The sequence below is a fragment of the Jaculus jaculus genome, chromosome 9 (assembly GCF_020740685.1).
Source record: "Jaculus jaculus isolate mJacJac1 chromosome 9, mJacJac1.mat.Y.cur, whole genome shotgun sequence".
In the NCBI taxonomy this organism is placed as follows: Eukaryota; Metazoa; Chordata; class Mammalia; order Rodentia; family Dipodidae; genus Jaculus; species Jaculus jaculus.
Window position 1 is genome coordinate 95,494,120 of NC_059110.1, and position 23,017 is coordinate 95,517,136.

The 23,017-nt window shown below is 39.9% G+C and overlaps 1 protein-coding gene across 1 annotated transcript in view; it reads right to left on the reverse strand.

Annotated features, from left to right (window-relative positions):
* Nucleotides 1-970: 970 nt before the first annotated feature.
* The window catches only part of Appbp2 (amyloid beta precursor protein binding protein 2), a 68,177-nt gene continuing 46,130 nt past the window's right edge, over nucleotides 971-23,017 (reverse strand). Inside the window, exons 5-13 of the mRNA XM_004664533.2 lie at nucleotides 21,513-21,681; nucleotides 19,785-19,874; nucleotides 18,300-18,367; nucleotides 18,116-18,221; nucleotides 16,908-17,032; nucleotides 12,935-13,020; nucleotides 8,780-8,970; nucleotides 7,485-7,650; nucleotides 971-3,309 (exon numbers count right to left, since the gene is read on the reverse strand). Of these exons, the coding sequence (XP_004664590.1) occupies nucleotides 3,056-3,309; nucleotides 7,485-7,650; nucleotides 8,780-8,970; nucleotides 12,935-13,020; nucleotides 16,908-17,032; nucleotides 18,116-18,221; nucleotides 18,300-18,367; nucleotides 19,785-19,874; nucleotides 21,513-21,681 (1,255 nt within the window). The 3' untranslated portion in view covers nucleotides 971-3,055. The remainder of the gene's footprint in view (nucleotides 3,310-7,484; nucleotides 7,651-8,779; nucleotides 8,971-12,934; nucleotides 13,021-16,907; nucleotides 17,033-18,115; nucleotides 18,222-18,299; nucleotides 18,368-19,784; nucleotides 19,875-21,512; nucleotides 21,682-23,017) is intronic.

Here is a 23,017-nt window from a genome sequence, read left to right on the forward strand (position 1 = left end):
CCATAAATATTATCCACTAAACCCCAATGGGCTCTATTATACAAGCGAGTAACCGCTAGTGTGGCACATGCTGAGAGCTCCCTGATGCCCCCAACTGGAGTAGCACCAAACTTGAGACGAGGCAGAAGAGAAATCAGGGAAAGATGAGAGGAAAGGCCCTTACTTAACATTACGTGCAAAGTGTTGATTATTGTGAGATGAATTTTATTAATTTATTTTTTCCTTTGAGTTTGTTTGAGCCAGGGTCTCCCTTTGTAGCCCAGGCTGGCATGGAACTCAAGTTCATCTTGCCTCCAGAGGGCTGAGATTCAGTCGTGTGCTACCATGCCAAGATTTTTTTTTTTTTTTACATTTTTTCGAGGTAAAAAGTCTCACTCTAGTACAGGCTGACCTGGAATTCACTATGTATTCTCAGGGTGGCCTCGAACTCACAGCCATCCTCCTATCTCTGCCTTCCAAGTGCTGGGATTAAAGGCATATGCCACACGCCTGGCTTAAAATTTTTCTTTTTTAAATGTCAACTTGTGATGGTTATTTTTCTCTACCTTATCCTAAACATCTTTACTAAAGGGATAAATCCTACATTTAAAATTATCAGGGCATTATTTTTCACTACAATAAAGAAGACATATCAAGTCAAATCACTAACAGTAGTCTGTTTTCTTAAGCTACATTACAGACATATACCAACTTGTATGGACTTAAAGAAAAACGTCATAATTATAGTGGTGATAAGGAAAAAAAAACTGATAATGATATCTGGAAAAAAACCACACCTAACAGTTGCCATATGACATCATCACCATGTGATTCTATAACTAAAGATTATGTTACTTTATCACTATGTAAACAGTTCAAACTGAGTAACAGAAGACGAGGCCTTAGGTTATTTGATTTTACCCTACAGAATGCTGTTATGTGCACATCATCCCCCCCCCACAAAAATCAGATAAAAAAAACTTCATGTGGAAACATGTTTCAAAATATTTATTGAAAAACAATTTACCATGACATTCCTACACCACAAACACACCACAGGGCTCTCAGGAGCCAACAGAAGTACACAAAGCCTATCCTGAAAATGTCTTTGGAGGTATGAAATACACAGGCCCATAAGAATAGAGCTGAGTAACAACAATGTCAGTCCTTGGTCACACAAGACTACTTGCTAACAAGGTGCCTCTTGGCAGTAGACTGCAATAATTGGGAGAGGGACCAGCTTCAGTAACTGCAGGTGTGCCAATTTGCTTTTTCCAGAATTTAAAGAGAGTAATTCAACTAGAGGAATAAATCCAGGCTGCAAACCAAAGGCAACTCAGTGTGTGAGCATGCCTCATCTCTGGGTACACCCCAGCAAGTCCCTCCAAGGACCGAAGTGCACTGGCTTATAAATGACAGGACTGCAAATAGCAGTTTCAAGCAAAGGTAAAGTTGGGCACTTCAAAAAAAGTGCTGGAGATAAATCCTGAAATGTCTAACTTTTCTGTATGCTATACGGTGGACATGTTTTCCCCCATTCAACATGCATGTTAAAAGAACACTAAAATCCAACACACACCCACTCGCCCACATAGCACTCCAAGCATTCGCAGGAGCAGTATCTCCAACAGCCAAGTCACAGACCCCCGAAAATGGGGGAAACTCAGATTCTTAACTAGAGAGGCACCAGATGGGCCACTGTACTAAGAATTGAGGTAACAGCAAAAGACCTTTTGTTTCTTGGTTTGCTACATGTCACAACTTCTCAAATATGTATCTCACCCCAAAATTAAATACCTTGACTGGCTTAAGAAAAAGAATTAGGAGAAAATTAAAACCCAGTAACAAATTGGTGAAATAAACATATCATTAGAGGATCTTTCCACCTGACTTCTGGGTTCCGAATAAAATGACTAGTTGTACTATTATTTATTAATATAAAAAGGAAGGATTTTCTAAAAGGACTGATTTTTGTGCATTCATTTTCCTTAGTCCCCACAAACCAAATAGTACCAAAAAACTCCACCTGGAGACGAGCTGTGCCATGACTCTTACTTAGCCAGTATACTTGTTAACTGTGCTGATTATTAGGTAACAATTAAAATGAATTAAAATGAGGGTGGCAGCTGCAGCAGATCGTTACAGACTTGCATATGGCATTGCCATCTATGTACCTTGACTAAAGATTTGCCACAGAAGTTGCCAGATTTCCCCAGCTTGGTATCTATTACAGGAATATAACTTTTCATGATATAGCTAAATGAAATCATTCTACTGGTAAAGGCAAGTGCAGAGACTACAATAATGGTCCAAATAACCACCTTCTCCATTTGGCTGGTCCTTTCTACACCCTCCTGGTCCTACTAGCAAACACTATTAGAGTATCTTGCATTGTTGTACCAGAAACAAAGAGAGCTGAAACTGCTGGCCCATCAGATGTTACTTACAGGTCCACACTGGTCCAGTTCAGATGCTGACAGTCTTCCCTGACAATTTAGCTCTGGAGTGGTTGCATCCACTTCTGTAGGTAAGGTGGCCAACCCTAAGCCAGGATGTCCCTCTTTCATTAGCACTTGTATTTGTTTTTCCATACTGCATATAAAGACTTTTCTCCATAAAATTTCTTTACAATACAGTATTGAATACCTCCACATGGAAGAATTACATGTTAAAAAGTTGTTAAAACCATCCTTACATAATAAGAATGCAACTCTTAAACTCTTAAATAGTTTTATTTAGGGATTCTTTTTTTTTTTTTTTTCCTTTCAGGCTTTTTGAAAAAAAAAATGAACTTCTTTTTTAAAAAGAAAAAAAATCAAAAAGAAAGATTTCCTGTTTTTCTACTAGGTTGAAAATGTGGGCCAGACTACTTATACATGCGGTACATGCTGAATATAACTGAATATACGCTTATTCTACAGAAACTCTGCAAGATAGGGATTACCCAAAATAGGGTCTTCAATGGACTGGACCAGTGTTTCAATGCAAATTCCAGCCCCAAACATGGTTTTGATTTCACAGTATGAATGAATTCCCTGGAATCTGGGAAAGGTAATTGGTTAACTGAGGTTGTCCCTCAGCAGCTTGGTCCCTCAACATTCTGAGACATCAGGAAGGACTGCACCACTTCTTCAGTGGACTGGGGGCTGGTGTTGACATCTTCAAGGGCATCGGTCACGGAATACTGTCGATCTCGCAACCGGTTCCAGTTAGATAGAACATTGTGATATTCAAACACTTTCTCATAATTCCCAATGGAGTTGTAAAGTTTAATGAGACCTCGATAATCATATTCTAGTCCACTGTAGCCTTCACCAAATAGTTTCTTCCCTGAAAGTAACACATATGCACAAAAATAAAGTTAGTTCAAATTATAAACAAGAAGTTTGTTTTTTCAATGTAAACAGGGACTTAAGTCTTTAAATAGACTGGCTTGGTATTATTTTTTGGAAAGAATAGATGATGCAACTGTTTTTCTTTGGTTTGGTTTGGTTTTTCAAGGTAGGGTCTCACTCTAGCCCAGGCTGACCTGGACTTCACTATGTAGTCTCAGGGTGACCTTGAACTCACAGTGATCCTACCTCTGCCTCCTGAGTATTGGGATTAAAGGTGTGTGTCCCCACACCTGGCAGATGCAATTCTTCCACCAGTGCCTATTAAGCTACTCCAATTCAAAAGTGTTCCCTCAGATTAAAAAGCAATTACCCAAAGAAGGTGGCTTCAGTAAAATAGAATTACAACATTCCACAGTCTCTTTTTTCTTAATATTTTTAAATTTTATTTTGATTTATTTATTGAGAGAAAAAGAGAGAATGGGCGTAGCAGAGCCTCCAGCCACTACAAACCAATACCAGATGCATGTGCCACCTTGTGCATCTGTTTTCACATGGGTCAGTTTGGGGTGTTGTGAGATCAGGCCACACAAAATCCACAAAATTTTTAAGCCAGGCGTTTTTTTTTTTTTTTTTTTTTCAAGGTAGGGTTTCACTGTAGCCCAGGCTGACCTCAAACTCATGGTGATCCTCCTACTGCTGTCTCCAACGTGCTGGGATTAAAGTCATGTGCCACCATGCCTAGCTAAAAAAATTTAAAAAAAATTTTTTTTGAGCAAGAGTGTCAGCAAGAGAGACACAGAATGGGTGCACTAGGGCCTCTTGCTACTGAAAATGTCCTCCAGATGTCTGTGCTATTTTATGCATCTGGTTTTACATGGGTACTGGGCAACTGGAACTCTGGCTGGCAGGCTTTGCAACAAGTACCTTTAACTGCTGAGCCATCTCCCTAGCCCTCAAAAAAACAAACTTTTAAAAAATTACTAGTTCAGGACCAAGGAAGTGAACCCAGAATGGCTACGGGAGCCCTGTGTGTATATGGAGCCCCAGCTGGTTGGTAAGTGCAGCACAGCAAAGGGAAAAGGACAGTCTGCGGAAGCAACAATCCCAGGCCAACAGCATAAGCATAAAAAGGGAAATGTGATTTCTACCTCACACTTGCAGCATGCATGAATTTTCAGCCTGGGGAGATGGCACAGCAGTACGAGGCTTGCACAAGCATGAGGACCTGAATTCGCTCCCCGGCACTGTGAAAAGTGGAGGCATGGCTGCACAAGCCGGTAACTCCAGGGCTGATGTGGTCGGAGACAGGAAGACTGCTGGGGCTTCCTACTCAACTAGTCTAACCCCAAACAGCGTGAGTGCCCGTCCAGCCAGGTCCTCACTTAGCTGCCACATGCTCGTGCGCATTCTCCACACAGCCCAAGCTTAGAACTCTAGATCTAAGTGTGAGGAGTTAAGTTTCCAAAAGAAGTATTTTAGGAGAGTATTTTCATGACTTGTAGGAAAAGAGCATATATTTTGTTTTTGTATTAAACAGAGAATGGGCACATCAGGACCTCCAGCTACTGCAAATGAATTCCAGATGCATGTACCACCTTGTGCACCTGGCTATATGTGGGTACTGGGGAATCGAACCTGGGTCCTTTGGCTTTGCTGGCAATACTGTTAACAACTAAGCAATCTCTCCAGCCCCCCAAAAGCATTTAAGCTGAATGCAAAAAGTACTACTAAGAGCAACAACGACAACAAACTTAAAAATTTAATCATGTTAAAATCACAGAACTGTGAGCCTACATGTGGTGGCAATGCCTGTAACCCAAAACATGGGAGGTGGCTTCAGCTATGTAGCAAGTCTGAGGTCAGCTTGGGCTACATGAAACACTGTTTGAAAAAATTTAAACAGGGCTTGGGATATGTCTCCGTGGTTAAAGGTGCTCGTCTTACACAGCCCTGCAGGCCTGGAGTTCAAGTCTCCAGTACTCATGTAAAGCCAGATGCACAAAATGGTGCATTATATCTAGTCTTTGCCTCAGAAAGAGGTCCTGGCACACCATTTTCATTCTCCTTTTCTTCTCCTCTCTCTCTCTCTCTCTCCCCGCCCATATAAAAAGTAAAAATAGAAGGTCAGCTTCGGCAAAAGTAAGACACTACCTCAACCCCCCACCAAAAAAAAATAGAATTAAGGAGTTCTGTTCTTTTAAAGGGACCCTTAGGCAAACAAATAATAAAATGAGAAGATTAAAAAAAATGAGTATATGAGGTACAGGTAACCAACAAAGGCATGTCCTATTTATATTTCTATTATATAAGGTCAATATTGACAAACTACTTCAATAGGAAAATGGGCAAGAGACTTAACAGGTACTTCGTATGGTGATGGCCACGGTATTGTATTCTGCAATACTCTGAAATGGAGACAACTCAAAAGCTCCACATGTCCATTAATAGTAAGGTGGATAAATGGCGCACTAACCAAATCAAGTCTTATACAGTCATGGACTTAAATTAACAAGTGGCTGATATGTAATAATAGAGATGTATTTTACAATTCATGTCCACTATGTCAGATGCAAAAATACACTCCATTGAATATAAGTTCAAAGTTAGGCAAATTTGGGACTGGGAAGATGGCTTAGCACTTAAAGGTACTTGCTTGCAAACCCTGATCGTCCAGGTTCAATTACCCCATACTCATGTAAAGCCAGATGCACAAGGTGGTACATGCATCTGGAATTCATTTGTAACTGGCAAGAGGTCTCAGTATGCCTGTTCATTCTTTCTCTCCCCACTTCCTGAAAAAAAGGGGGAGTGCTAGAGAGATGGCTTAGCAGTTAAGACACTTGCTTGTGAAGCCTAAGGACCCAGGTTCAATTCCCCAGAACCTACATAAGCCAGATGTACATGGGTATGGAGTTTATCTGCAATGACTAGGGGTACCCATTCTAAGTATTAAAAAAAAACCAAAAAACAGCCGGGCATGGTGGTGCATGCCTTTAATCCTAGCACTTGGGAGGCAGAGGTAGGAAGATCACAGTGAGTTCAAGAGCTAGAGGCCACCCTGAGATTACATAGTGAATTCCAGGTCAGCCTGGGCTAGAGCAAGACCCTATCTTGAAAATGAATGAATAAATAAATAAATAAATAAACAAAAAACAAAAAACCCTGACTTGAACATTTGGGCTGAAGAGATGGCTCAGCACATTACCATTCTCTCCCTCTGTCAACTTCTCTCTCTCAAATAAAGTAAATAAAAAAAATATTGTAAAAAGTCAGGTAAATCTCATCTATTATGTTAAAAATATGGAAAGCTAGGTCTGAGGAGATAGCTCAGCATTTAAAGGTGCCTGCTGGCATGGATTCAATTCCTCAGCCACTCACGTAAAGCCAGATGAGCATTTTATTTGCAGCAGCAAGAAACCCTAGCTAGTCCATACACAAAGACACACACACAAATAAATAAAATAATTTAAATGACACTAAAAAAATAGAACAAAAACCACGAGAAGGCAGCTGGAGAGATGGCTTGTTGGGGCATGTTGGCGCACACCTTTAATCCCAGCACTCAGCAGGCAGAGGTAGGAGGATCGCTGAGAGTTCGAGGCCACCCAGAGAACACACAGTGAATTCCAGGTCAGCCTGGGCTAGAGCAAGACCCTACCTCAAAAAAAAAAAAAAGGCAAAGGTAGGAGGATCACTATGAGTTCAGGCAGAGGTAGAAAGACTGCTGGGAGTTTGAGGCCAGTTTGGGACTACAGAGTGTATTCCAGTTCGAGCTAGAGTGAGAGCCTACTTCAAAAAAAAAACAACCAAAAACAAAACACAATAAATATTTTTTTTGAAAAAAAAAAATCATGAAAAGGGGATGGAGAACTGGCTTAGCAGTTAAGGTGCTTGCCTGCCAAGCCTTAAGGAGCCAGGTTTAATTCCCCAGTTTGTTTTGAGGTGTGATCTCACTCTAATCCAGACTGACCTGGAACTTACACTGCAGTCCCAGGCTGGCCTGTAACTTACAGTGATCCTCTTCCTGTCTACTGAGTACTGGAATTAAAGGTGTGTGCTACCATGCTGGAGTTTTTTTTTTTTAAGTAGTAACATTCTTTATACAGTGTATAAAAATGCTGACATGTGATCTCTAGTCAACAGATTAAAGAAAATCTGAAAGTAACATACCAATTGCTATTGATCGCAAATAAAGTTTCTCAGCATTTTCATATTGATTCATGTCATAATTATATAAAGATGCCAAATGTCCCACAGAAAGGGCTACTTCATAATCTTCTTGACCAAGAAGTTGTTCTTTAATCTGAATGGCTTTGATGTGCATTTCTTCAGCTTCCTGAAAAAGAATTATACCAGACTGATGGTTACATTATACTTTTTAAATTAATATTTTCTTTATTTGCAAGCAGAGAATGAGAGTGTGTGTGTGTGTGTGTATAGGTGCGCCAGGGCCTCTTGCCACTGTAAACAAACTTCAGATTCATGCATACAAGCACACATTTTGTGCATGGGTTTATGTTTATGTGGGTCCTGGGGAAGCAAACCCAGGCTGTCAGACTTTGCAAGCAAGTACCTTTAACTGCTGAGCCATTTCTCCATCCCAGATTATTTATTTGCAAGCAGGGAGAGAGAATTGGTGGGGGGAGACAGACAGAACATGGGCACATTAGGGCCCCTCACCACTGCAAAAAGAATTCTGAATGCATGTGCCCTTTGTGCATCTGGCTTTACATGGGTAGTGGGGAAATGAACTCAAGCCAGCAGGTTTTGTAAGCCAGCACCTTCACCATGGAGTCACCTCCCTAGCCCCACATCTCTATATAATTTTATTTATCATTATGATTTTTAAAAATATTTATTTATTTATTTGAGACAGAGAGGGGGGGATAGGGAGACAGACAGGGAGAGGGAGAGAATGGGTGCACCAGGGCCTCTGGCTTATGTGGAATCTGGAGAATCAAACCTGGATCCTTAGGCTTTACAGGCAAGCACTCTCTCACTAAACCATCTCTCTAGCCCATCTTTATATAATTTTTTTCTCAATTTTTATTCACATTTTCCATGATTATAAAAAATATTCCATGGTAATACCCTCCCCCCCACTTTCCCCTTTGAAATGCCATTCTCCATCATATCCCCTTCCCATCTCAATCATTCTACCTACATATATACAATACCAACCTATTAAGTACCCTCCTCCCTTCCTTTCTCTTCCCTTTATATCTTTTTTAACTTACTGGCATCTTCTACTGAGTTTTTTCCTTCTCACGCAGAAGCCAAATCATCTGTAGCTAGGATCCACATATGAGGGAGAACATGTGGCGCTTGGCTTTCTGGAGCCCATCTTTACATATTTTTTAATTATAACTTGACTTCAGTGTTTGATGCTATTTTTCTCATCAATTAATGTATACTTCATTATTTAAATTTTATTAATTTAGGCATAGAATATAAACCATATTTACCTTAAATTTTCTCATTGACTGATAAAGTCTTCCAAGGTTACCATAGTGTTTCGCAGTCTGTACATTAAATTCTCCAAAAGCCTTTTTAGCTAGCTGGAGTGAAGACAAGTGTAAATCATGCGCTTCCTGAAGCAGCCTCTGTTCTGTTTCCTTATTATGACAGTCAATTGCAATCTCCTCCAAAATAAGTGCTGAATAAAGAAAGCAACAGATACTTTAAATCCATTCTTCAAATCTGATTGAAAATTAAAGATTACAACTATTTCTTTCTTTTGCATTCCATTCATTTACAACTATTTCTTAAATATTGAATATATTATGGCTTAGTATTGGTCAAAATCAAATATTTACTTTTTTCATGGTGGAAGAAGGTTAAGGCAGGGTTGTAATATGTACTCTAGACTCACTGTGAATTTGTGGCAATTCTCTTTCCTGTGCCACCACACTGAACCAAAACAATTCAATTAACTGTATAATTCTTGGGAAAGGGGAAATCATTCTATTTTGCATACTATAATAACTTCAAGTTTAGGCTAGGGAGAGGGCTCATGGTGTTTGCATGCAATGTGTTCTGGCCTGAGTTTAACTCCCTAGTACCCACTGAAAGCCAGATGCACAAAGTAGTATAAGTATCTGGGGCAACAAGAGGTCCTGGCATGCCAACACTCTCTCTGCTTGCAAATGAACATTTAAAATAAAATAAACCAGGCATGATGGTACACACACCTTAGTCCCATGGGAGGCAGAGGTAGAAGGATTGTTGTGAGTTCAAGGCTACCCTGAGACTGTATAATGAATTCCAGGTCAGCCTGGGCTAGAGACCCTACCTCAAAAAACCAAACCAAACCAAAACAAACAGCAACAAAAAGAAAAGAATTAATTATGTAGTCTCAGGGTGGCCTCGAACTCATGGCAATCCTCCTACCTCTGCCTCCCAAGTGCTGGGATTACAGGTATGTGCCACCATGCCCGGCTGGTCCATGTCTTTAATCCCAGCATTTGGGAGGCTGATCACTGTGAGTTCGAGGCCAGCCTGAGAGTACGTAGTGAATTCCAGGTCAATCTGACCTAAATTGAGACCCTACCTTGAAAAACCAAAAATAAATACATTTAAAAAGTAATGGTATATTAAAATTATTTTGCAAAACTAGCTTCTATTTCAATAGGCCATTATACATTTTGCTGATGAGAATTTGAGTTTTAGTTTTTTAGAGAGAGAGAGAGAGAGAGAGAGAATATTGTTACGCCAGGGCCTCAGCCACTGGATCATCTCCAGATGCTTGCACCACCTAGTGCACATGTGTGCCCATGTGTTTGCATTATGTGGGATCTGGAGAGAGATTGAACATGGGTCCTTAGACTTTGCAGGCAAGTGCCTTAGCTGCTAGGCCATCTCTTCAACCCTGTTTTTATTTTTAGAAAAACATTTTAATTTATTTATTTGCAAAGGGAGGGGGGAGAGGAAGGGAGGAGCTAGGAGAATGGGTTCAACAGGACCTCTTGCCACAACAAAGTCTAGATGCATATGACACTTTGTGCACCAGGCTGTCAGGCTTTGCACACAAGCTCCTTTACCCACTGAGCCATCTCTTCAGTCCTGAGAATTTGTTTTTAAAAGTAAATAGCATAATGGCACATGCCTCTAATCCCAATACTTGGGTGATCCAAGGCAGGAAGATCAGGAGTTCAAAGCTAGCCTGGGCTACATGAGAATCTATCTCAAAAAAAAGGGGGGGGGGGAGGGAAGGAAGGAGAGAAAAGGGAAAATTTTTTTCTTCTCTTTTCTTTCTTTTTTTGAGGTAGGGTCTCACTACAGCCCAGGCTGACCTGGAATTCACTATGTAATTTCAGGGTGGCCTCGAACTCATGATGATGATCCTACTTTTGCCTCCCAAATGCTGGTATTAAAGGCGTGATCCACAACACCTGGCCCTGGAAAAAAATATTTTTAAGGGCTGGAAAGATAGCTTAGGAGTAGGCTTGTAAAACCTAAGGACCAAGTCTCGACTCTCTCACATAAGCCAGATAAACAAAGTAACACATGTGCACAAGGTGGCGCATGTGTCTAAAGTTCAACTGTGGTGCCAGAGGCCCTGTTGCACCAATGCTCTCTCACTCACTAAAAAATATATATATGTATGTATTATATTATAAATAACATGTATTATAAATAATATAAAGATTTTATATATATATACATATATATGTATAATTTGTTTTGTTTCTTGAGGTAGGGTTTCACTCTAGTACAAGCTGAGCTGGAATTCATTATGTTGTCTCAGGGTGGCCTGGAACTCATGGTGATCCTTCTACCTTTGCCTCCCCAGTGCTGGGATTAAAGACATGCACCACCATGCCCACAAGTACACGCCTACAAAAGTAATTTTTTTAAAAGGGTAATGGGCCAGGCAAGGTAGAGCTCACATTTAATCCCAGTGCTTGGGAGTCAGAGGTAGGAAGATTGCTATGAGTAATAGGCCAGCCCTGGCTAGAGAGAGACACTACCTTGATAAAAAAAGGGAGGGGGAGTAAGTGGCAGAAGGGGCAAAAAATAAAAAGTATGGGCTGAAGGGGTGAAAGGCACTTGCTTGCATAGCCTGACAGCCTGGGTTCACTTTCTCAGATGCACAAAGTGGTATATAGATCTGGAGTTGGTTTGCAGTAGCAAGAGGCCTTGGCATCCCCTTTCTCTCTCCCTCTCCCTCCTCCTAAAATAATTAAATATATATACTTTTAAATTTTAAGTTACAAAACTGTGTCAAGGAATACCTAAGCACTTTTGAAAATTTTGAAACCAGCCTTCATAGAACCTTTAACCAAATACAACTAAAAGAATTTCCAACCAAATCAGACCAGAAGGCATTTCAATTTCAAAATCCATTCAATGCATTCAAATTCCATATAAAACCTTAAGAATAAATATATCCCTTTACAGGTAATTTTATTTTTTTGCAGACTGCCCATGTGAACAGAGGTAGGCCTAATAAGTTAACTTTACTTTACCATTTTTAAAGAAAATGTTTAAAACCAGTAAAATTCAGTTATAAAAATAAAATATACTAGAAGAATGAGTACATACCTAAATGTTCATCATTTATTAAATGAAAAAAATCAGGTAATAAACTTGGGAGGCAGAGATAGGATCACTGTGAGTTTGAGGTCAGCATAGGACTCTACCTCAAAATGGGGAGGGGGGTCTAAAATAATTAAAATGATGATTTAGGACTGGTGGGGCTTTGGATAGCTTTTATCAATTTATTTATTTTTGCTACTTTTTTTTTTTGGTTTTTCAAGGTAGAGTCTCACTCTAGCCCAGGTTGACCTGGAATTCACTATGTAACCTCAGGGTGGCCTTGAACTCATGGCAATCCTCCTACCTTGGCCTCCTGAGTGCTGGGACTAAAGGCATGTGCTGCCATGCCTGGCTCCTAACTTAATTTTTTAAATAAATTAGAATTAAGGCAATCTGAAATTAAGGTAACATTTATCCAGTTTGCATGGGATTATTATAAGCATGGTTCAATCACGCTAACAAAGTAAATTCATTAAGTAAAAGAGGATTAAAGTTAAATAAAAGGAAGAAGGGCTGGACAGATGGCTTAGCAGTTAGGGTGCTTGCCAGCAAAGCCAAAGGCCCCAGGTTCAATTCCCCAGTACCCATGTAGAGGCAGATGTACAAGGTGGCACATATGTCTGGATTTTGACTGCAGTGGCTGGAGACCCTGATGTGTCCATACTCCCTCTCTGCTTCTTTCTCTCAAACAAATAAATATTAAAAAAAAAAAAAAAGCAAGAAAGCAAGCAAGCAAGCAAGAAAGCCGGTGTGGCAGTGCACACCTTTAATCCCAGCACGTGGGAGGCAGAGGTAGGAGGATCACCATGAGTTTGAGGCCATCCTGAGACTCCATAGTGAATTCCAGGTCAGCCTGGGCTAGAGTGAGACCCTTCCTTGAAAAACCAACAACAACAACAAAAACCCCAGCAACAACAACAAAAACAACAAAAAGAAAATCCTTAGATGGAGTTGAGACAATCGCCTATTAGATAGATATATACAGTCTAATCCTACCTTTAAGGAAATAAACAAATGCCCTTTATTTTTTGCTGTTACTATAATCAATTTAAAATTATCTGAGACTAGATTACAAAGGATACCTTTCACCCTCTTCGAAGAAGCCAAAAGAAGATGATCTTCAGGTAGGATGTGCGTAATGATACCAATAGCTCTTTCTGCATGAAATCTGCAACACAGATAGACAAGATTCTGGCATTTCCTTTTAGTTACAAATGATAAAGCACTGTTTGTTTGTTTTTTTAAAAAAAGCAGTCATAATATTATACTGACAGAAATTATTTGTAAAATTATGGTCAAGAATATTTTGTTTGTTGTTGTAGCCTGGGACCTGAACCCAGCCCACACTAGGCAAATACTCTATTACCAAGCTTCATCTTCAGTCCCAATAATTAATTTATTCCAAATCACTAATATTTTGTGAACTTGCCCAGGCTGACCTGGAACTTACTCTGTAGTCCCAGGCTGGCCTCAAACTCACAGCAATCCTCTGACTTCTTGTATCCCAAATGCTGGGACTAAAATTGAACTTAACTTTTAACATCCACAGAGGTCTTCACTAGCCCACAAGGTTCAACATCATCTCTCACTCTGCCAACTCTCTGACATTTTCCTGCTCTTCTCATCCAATGCTTTTTACCCTCCAGTCACATACGCCTAAGCAGTTTCCTGGCGGTCTCACCTATGCACCTACCTCCCTCTATCTGCAATGCTCTCCCCTTCAATACCCACATGGCATATTCTCACTGAACAGGCTTTTCCAGAACAGACTACATAAATGTTCTTAAAAATAATCTACAAAGGCTAGAAAGATGGCTTAGCAGTTAAGGCACTTGTCTATGAAGCCTAAGGACCCAAGTTCAATTCCCCAGTACCCACATAAGCCATATATGCACAAGGTGGCACATGAGTTTGTTTGCAGTGGCTGGAGACCCTGTAGTGCCCATCCTCTCTTTCCCTCCCTCCTTCAAATAAAGAAATATTTTTTAAGAAAACAATCTACAATCACTTTCAAAACTCTTAGCTCTACTTTGTTCTCCACAGTAAACTTCTTTTTTCCCACAAGCTGCTCTTGGTTGGGAGATTTCTACCAGCAATGAGAACCTGACTGCAACACGCCTTAACCTCTAAGTCATCTCTCTAGCAGCCCCCCTCCCCCACCTCCCCTGTTGCATCTGACTTTAAGTGGGTCCTGGGGAACTGAGCCTGGATCCTTTAGCTTTGCCAGCAAGCACCTTAACTACGAAGTCATCTCTCCAGTCTAGATGTATTCTTCTGATGTATTCTTCTGTAATCACTACGTTTTCAAGCTCAATTGTTTCATTTCAAAATCTAGGCCATCTGTACTACCAGCCCTCCAGAAGATGAACAGAATAGCTTGAGACCAGGGCCAAGATATGCAACACAGCTAGACCCTACCTCCAAAACAGTAATACCTATCTTGCCCACCCCATCATCATATTATTATTATTAGAGACAGGGTCTTACTATGTAGCTCAAGCTGGCCTTGCATTTTATTTTCTTGCCTTAGCCTCTTTAGTGCTGAGATTAGAGAAAGGTTAAGTGCTGCCACATCCAGCCTGCCTTTTTTTTTATTTTTCCTCCAAAATATTACTGATCACTTTTCTTTTCTGTAAGGGGCCAGACAGTACTTTTGGTTATATTTGCTACACATTCTCTCATAGCTATTTAATTCTGCTATCATAGCATGAACACAGCCATAGAAAAAGAGATGAACTAATGAGCATGACAACATTCCAGGAAAATACCATTTTTACCTGTAGGCCACAGTTTACTAATTTTTTTTTTTCAAGATAGGGTTTCACTCTAGTCCAGGCTAACCTGGACTTTACTACGTAGTCTCAGGGTGGCCTTGGACTCACAGTAATCTTCCTACCTTTGCCTCCCAAGTTCTGGGATTAAGGGTGTGTGCCACCATGCCCGGCCAGTTTACTAATTTCAATCATTAAAGAATATATACTTTAGCAGGGCGTGGTGGCGTACACTAATCCCGGCACTCAGGAGGCAGAGGAAGGAGGATTACCCTGACTTCGAGGCCACCCTGAGACTACAGAGTAAATTCCAGGTCAGCCTGGGCCAGTGTGAGACCCTACCTGGAAAAACAAACAAACAAAAGAAACAAATAAACAAACAGAAAATAACATATGTATATACTTTATAGTATTAAAAGAATTCTAGCCAGGTACCTTTAATCCCAGCACTTGGGAGGCAAAAGGATCACTGTGATTTTGAGGCCAGCTTGGGTCTACAGGATGAGTTCCAGGTCAGCCGTGGGACTAGAGGGGAGGCTTAGCAGTTAAACCTTGCCTACAAAGTCAAAGGACCCAGGTCTGATTCCCCAGGACCCATGTGAGCTGGCACATGTATGTATGCAGTGAGTGGCTGGAGGCCCTAGCGTGCAGTCTCACTCTCTCAAACAAATGAATAAAAATTATTTAAAAAAAAAAAAAAGATAAGTTAGCCTGGGCTAGAATGAGACTCTGTCTCCCCCCCACGTGTCCCCAAAAGCAAAAACATGCAAGTAAATAAAAAAGAAAGAATTCTGTTAAGTAAAGTTTTTAGGATTCTGATCCTATTCTTTAGGTCTGCTGACACACATAGAAGAAATATGTATTCTTAAATTTGTGTCTGTAAGTAACTTTTAAGAAGTTTTTGGGTGTGTATATGCACGCCACTGCATGCATGTGGAGCCAGACACAACACTGCAGCGGAGGACCTTGCCTCCCACTTTGTCTACGCTGGGTATCCTGTGCTGCTCTCTGCTGCACATGGCAGGCTAGTCCGGGAGTTTCCGGGATTTCCCTGCCTCTGCTGGGATTACAGATGCCTGAGCTCTTGCACCTGGCCTAAGCTTGTAAGAGTTGTGCAGCAAGCATTCTTAACCACTGAGCCATCTCCCCAGTCCTGCATTTTATTTATTTATTTTATTTATTTACTGATTTTGTTCAAGGTAGGGTTTCACTCTAGCCCAGGCTGACCTGGAATTCACCATGTAGTAGAACTCACAGCGATTTCCTACCTCTGCCTCCCAAGTGCTGGGATTAAAGGCGTGTACCACCATGCCCAGCTTTCTGAGACTTTTCTTTTCTTTGGAATTTTCAAATTTTTGATGTTGGATTCATGTTATGCAGTAGATCTAAGCGACATCTGCACGATCTGGGTTGACAGACAACAGGCACTAGCTGACATAGACATTTCTCTACCACTGAACTCTCTTTTTCCTTAGCTTGGCTTCTGTTGGTCTGAAGGTGTACCCTTGATCTTGCCTTCCCATCTTCATGTAAGGGTTTCACATCTAACTCACAGACTATAGGCCAAGTATCCTATAAATCCAGGATTACTACACGACCAACTTACAGAGACCTCTAACATTTGCTTCTACCCAGAGTTCATACCCTAGTCCATGGCTGAGGATCTTAGCATGTATTATCAGTTACTGAGAATTTCTCTATGAATACAATATATAAATATAAATATATAATATACATAATAACATATAACAAATTAAAAATATATAATGTAAAAGGATATCCAGGGACTGGGTGTGGTGGCACACATCTTTAATCCCAGTACCTGGGAGGCAGAGGTAAGAGGACTACCCTGAGTTCGAGGCCACTCTGAGAATACACAGTTAATTCCAGACCAACCTGGGCTAGACCTAGACTAAGACCCTACCTTGAAAAAAACAACAAAAAAAAGTTGTATTTTATTCAGTAATTCTGTGTTCTCATCAGGGAGTTTTTTTAGGTTATTTAATTTGCCACTTAGGCAGAGGCTACTTAGTACTCAAACAAAAGTTACTAAAGGGAATACTGCAATGAAAATTGATATTCTAAGTGGAAATATACAAATCTTAATATGAAACTATATAAAGCCTAAATGAATGGCTTATAATCCAGCACAATTCTCATGGACTTTGAAAACATTTAGGCATCCTCTTAAAAGTACCAGGAAGACAAATTCAATCTATAAAGTACAAAGTATCAGGGGAAAATCAGTATTCCACCCTTCACTGAAAAGGAATGTGTAACTTACAATGCATTGTCGAACTTCCCAGAACTGTACTGGTGAACATAGGAAGAATACGCCAAGTCTTCATGAGCAGTTGCTACATGGATATTTTTGCCACCAAACACTGACTGTCGAATATCAAGGGCTGCCTGTATCATAAAAATATTCCATAATATTGTACAACTCTAGAAAACACCACCTAAGTAAAATTAAGCATCTTTATTGTTTATGTACTCAATAAAGTTCTACTGGATTTAAACGACAACAGAACCTGAAAGTCACACAAAAGGTCTTATTTTGCCAGGCGTGGTGGCGCACACCTTTAATCCCAGCACTCAGGAGGCAGAGGTAGGAGGATTGCCCTGAGTTCGAGGACACCCTGAGATTCTATAGTGAATTCTAGGTCAGCCTGGGCTAGAGTGAGATCCTACCTCAAAAAAACAAAAACAAAAACAAAAACAAAAAAAAGGTCTTATTTTGTGAAGAGGAGGAAGCCTGACTTAAGAGGCAGATAGCCCATTCTCTCTCTCTGCTAATAAAATGAATAAATAAATTTGAAAAATATTTTTAAAAATGGGCTGGAGAGATGGCTTAGTGGTTAAGGCATTTGCTTGTGAGGTCAAAGGACCCAGGTGCAGTTCACCAGGACCTATGTAAGACAGACATGCAGGGTGGCGCATGCACCTGGAGTTCATTTACTAGAGGCCTAGTACATCTACTCTCTCTGTGTATATGCCTCTTCTCTGTCAAATAAATAAATAAGTTTGAAAAAATAATTTTTTAAGTAGGTAGATGGATTACTAGTCATTCCTGTTTCGGGAATCCCCGTGATACTTTTCTCTATGTCCTTCTTTGAACATGAACTATGAAATCTAGAGCTGAAATTTACCTGAAATAACTTTAAGGCCTAAAATCATTGTTATCAGACCTCACTGGCAAAAACACCTGATAAATCAACCACAAACATGAGCCACCACCTGGGCAACTGAAGACAAAAAAGTACTCTGGTACATGGGCCTATAGCCTAATGATTCTATTCCTGAATGATTCTCAATTCCCAAAACACTCACTTTTAAGTCTAGGTGATACTTAGTAAAGTAATGGTGAGCACTGTAGGACAGGGACAACACTCAAATTTTATTTCTAGATATGGCTTATCTATGGTCATACAAGTACAGAATGCAAGTCAATTTAGTTTGAATAACAAAACAAATGTGAAACCATAAACATACCTGATAAATTGCAACAGACTGACAAATATTATCTACATTGAGTAAGTAGAATCCATAATCTAGCAGTGTGTCTGAATATTTTGGGTGTTTGGATCCAAAATGATCCCTACAAAAAGATATGAAACTATTAATAAGTCAGGTCAAGAGACAATTTAAAATAGCATTTTTAAGAACAATCACCTACCGTGCCAAATACACTGCATGTTTAATTAACTGTTCTGCCTTCTTAAATTCACGTTTTACTACACAAGCCTAAAGACAAAATGAGAAATTATATTAAGTAACCCTCAAACAATTCACTAGTGTGCTACAGTAAGTATACCTTAATGTAGGAATGTTATAAGTTAGTAAGAAGAAAAAAAAATTTCAGGGCTGGAGAAATTGGCTTAGTGGTTAAGGTGCTTGCCTACAAAGCCAAAGGACCCAAGTTCAATTCCCCAGGGCCCACGTAAGCCAGAAGCACAAGGTGGAGCATGCATCAGGAGTTCATTTGCAGTGGCTAGAGGCCCTTGAGTGCCCATTCTCTATCTGCTTGCGCCTTTCTCTCTCTGTCAAATAAATAAATTAATTAAATTAAATATTTTAAAAAACTTTCAAAGATAATATAATGAAAATGTTCTATTTGTAATTTATTTCCTTCTAAGTCTCTAAATTTTTTTTACTATACAGAGATCTATACACAATTTTGAGAAATCATTGAAGTTTAAAAGTTTGAGTCCGGCGTGGTGGCGCATGCCTTTAATCCCAGCACTTGGGAGGCAGAGGTAGGAGAACTGCCAAGAGTTAGAGGCCACCCTGAGACTACAGAGTGAATTCCAGGTTAGCCTGGGCTAGAATGAGACCCTACCTCAAAAAACAAAACAAACAAGAAAAAAACAACCACCACCACCAAAAAACAGTAACAACAACAACAAAAAAAAATTGAGCCAGGCGTGGTGGCTCACACCTTTAATCCCAGCATTTGGGAGGCAGAGGTAGGAGGATCTCCATGAGTTCGAGGCCACCCCGAGACTACATAGTTAATTCCAGATCAACCTGGACCAGATGAGACCCAACCTCAAAAAAACAAAACAAAACAAAACAAAAAAAACCCACACACACAAAAAGGAAAGAAAGTGAAATTGCATATAAGGGAGATATTTAACAACTACTAAGCTATCCTTTATAAGAAATATGATCAGAGCTCAGCCACTTTCAGTACAAGAAATTCAGGATTAAGAAAAACAAGTATTCAAGCCAAAACACACCAAAATATGTGATGCATACTTCACTGAGCTGAAACAATTATCAAATGAATTATATCACAGGTTTTCTTGGTAAAGAAAAATGAAAAAAAATATTTTAAACAGTTTTGCTTAGAAACCAGGTTTGTAGGCTGGGTATTGTGAACGCTTTAAATCCCAGCACTCAGGAGGCAGAGATAGGAGGAGTGCCATGAGTTAGAGGCTACCCTGAGATTACACAGTGAAATAGTGAATTCCAGGTCAGCTTGGGCTAGAGCTACCTTGGAAAAAAAAAAAAAAAAATCACATTTCTACAATGGAACATACATCTTATTAGTTTATACAATGTATAGCAACTAATGTTAAGTTTTTTAAAAATGCTACATTAAAATTTTTAAACCTGATAAATCCTATTATTCATTTAATAGTTTTAACATTATATTCACCTTAGAAGCTTGTCTTAAAACATCCACCACAACTTTGACTGGTAAGCCTGCCGTAATTTCTTTCATTGCCTCGATGCACCATTTGTATGCCTTAAAAAAATTTAAGAAGAAACAGAACTGTGATGAAATTTAATTGACATTATCTAATAAAATTAGTGTGAATATTTCCTATAAGCTTTCAAGTACTTAAAAACAGGAGGATTGCTATGAGCTCAAGACCAGCCTGGAACTAGAGAGTAAGTTCTAGGTCAGCCTGGGCTAGAAGTGAGACCCACCTTGAAAAACCAAAACAAACAAACAAAAGAAACTATGCTAATTATAGTACTGTTTAAAATACTGTCCTAAAACAGGGTGGAGCACAATTTTAATCTCAGCACTTAGGAGGCTGAGGTAGGAAGGCAGCTGTGAGTTCAAGGCCAGCCTGGAGCTAGAGAGTAAGTGACAAGTCAAACTGGGCTACAGTGAGACCCTGTATTGAAAAAAAAACAATATTAAAGGCAGGGCTAGCTCAGTGGCAGAGTGCTTGAAAATTAAAGGTATGTGAATGCCTTCTATGTTTGGCAAGTTTACTCAGAATGATACATTCAATCAGAAAACATCTAAGGAAGCCCACATCTGGTGGTGCATACCTTTAATCCCTGCTAAAACAAAACAAAACAAAACATAATTTAAATTAAAAAATTGGTAAAATTTAGCTACAGAATATATCCATTCAAACAAGTTAGGCAGAGAAACAGTCAAACAAATTAAGCAAAAAAGGCCCCAAACTACCTGTGTATATTTAAAAATCTACTTCACAAATTCTCCTTTTGCCTTACATATTTCATTAGGAAAAAAATATTTTTTCTTCTTCTTTTTTTTTTTTTTTGGTTTTTCGAGGTAGGGTCTCACTCTAGCCCAGGCTGACTTGGAATTCACTATGGAGTCCCAGGGTGGCCTCGAACTCATGGCAATCCTCCTACCTCAGCCTCCCGAGTGCTGGGCATGCGCCACCATGCCCGGCATTCCCTTTCTTAATATACTTTATTAAATAAACCTAATATGAGCAAGCTGGGCATGGTGGTATACGCCATAATCCCAATTACAGACTTGGGACACTAAGTCAGGAGGACCATGGGCTAACTAGAAAGAGCTTATCTCAAACTTAAACCTTAGGTGCTGGGAATCTAGCTCAGTTGGTAGAGTGCTTGCTGAGTATGTACCAAGACCTGAACTCGATTCTCAGCACCACATAAATTGGGTGTGATAGTGCATGACTCAAATGCTAGCACCTTGGATGTAAAGATAGGAGGATTAGAAGTTTAGGGTCATCCTTGGCTACGTAACAAGTCAAAGGCAGCCTGCAATAACTGAGACTGTGTGTCAAAAAACAAAACAGCCGAGCATAGTGGCGCACACTTCTAATCCCAGCACTCGGGAGGCAGAGGTAGGAGGATCACCAAGAGTTGGAGGCCACTCTGAGACGACACAGTGAATTCCAGGTCAGCCTGGTCTAGAGTGAGACCCTACATCAACAAAACAAACAACAACAAAAACACCCTAAAACCCCATATGTAAGATACGTAAAACATACCAGAAACAACTGATTTAATTCTATTTTGCAGGCAGCTACTAACAACGATAAGTACTTCAAAACCCTTGGCATATTAAAGTAGGAGAACCACAAGTTCAAGGTCAGCTTGGGTTACAAAGAAAATGTCATAAAACAGCAGCAGAAAATTCACATACCTCATCATAGTGACTTTTGGCAAAAAGCAGCGCACACAGTTCTCCATAGAGAGCGGCTTTGTTTGCTTGCTGGCCATGTTCTGACAGTTTATCCATATATGTCTGAGCTAATTTAAACGTTTCTTCACCTAAATGGTATTTGCAATTTCCATTTCGTACATGAAGCAACCTGCAAAAACAACTGTTCTTTATTCCTTGTACATCCAGCACCTGGGCCTAATATCCTTTAAAATACAACACAGAACCTAAATGACAGGTGGATGCAGAAAGTGAAGTAGCCCTGAAAGGACTAGCTAGAAATGAAGCTGATAATGCCCAGGGAAGCACAATACATGATCTTCCCAGAAAGCTCTCCAGGACTAATCTCATTCGATTTTAATCCCTTGCCTTCTCTAAACATTTATTTGGCATATTCACATGTGCTAAACTCTAAAACAAAATTACTTTTACCTGACATTAAAAAAAATCAGCCTGAAGCCGGGCGTGGTGGCTCACGCCTTTAATCCCAGCACTTGGGAGGCAGAGGTAGGAGGATTGCTGTGAGTTTGAGGCCATCCTGAGACTACATAGTGAATTCCAGGTCAGCCTGGGCTAGAGTGAGACCCTACCTCAAAAAACCAAAAAAAAGAAAAAAAAAAATCAGCCTGATACATTACCACTTACCATTACCACCTTTTTTGTTTTGTTTTCTGAGGTAAGGTCTCACGCTAGCTCAGGCTGACCTGGAATTCACTATGTAGTCTCAGGGTGTCCTGCCTCTGTATCAATTTAAAACTACTGTATAATTTTGTGCTCATAAGGCTTTCTTTTCTTACTGCTCACATCCATTCTAGTTCAAAACACTTTAATGACTATGAATTTATGATAGAAAGTACACATGAAGGGCTGGAAAGATGGCTTAGCAGTTAAGGAGTTTGCCTGCAAGCCAAAGGATCCCGGTGCGATTCCCCAGGACCCACGTAAGCCAGATGCACAAGGGAGCGCATATTCCTGGAGTTGTTTGCAGAGGCTAGAGGCTCTGGCCTGCCCATTCCCTCTCTCCCCCTTTCTCTCTGCCTCTTTCTCTTTCTCAAGTGAGTAAATGAATAAAAATTAAAAATTAAGGGCTGGAGAGGTGGCTTAGTGGTTTTGTTTGCCTACAAAGCCAAAGGATCCCAGTTCAACTCCCCAGGAGCCACATAAGTCAGATGCATGCACAAGGGGGCGCAGGCATCTGGAGTTCGTTTGCAGTGGCTAGAGGCCCTGGCGTGCCCATTCTCTCTATCAAATAAATAAATAAAATATTTTTAAAAATAGAGAAAAAAGTATGTAAACAAATTAAAAAGACAAAGAAGGTACATGTGAAGAAATACATTTCCGGAAGTTACACACAAAGAAGCTCTAAGTGTTTATTTTCTGACTCAATTCAACTAGAAAAAGCTAAACACTGTGTGGAATACATTTTGTACATTGTGGCACATAGTATGATTTTGAAAGAGAACTTGAATACAACAGTATTACTTAAA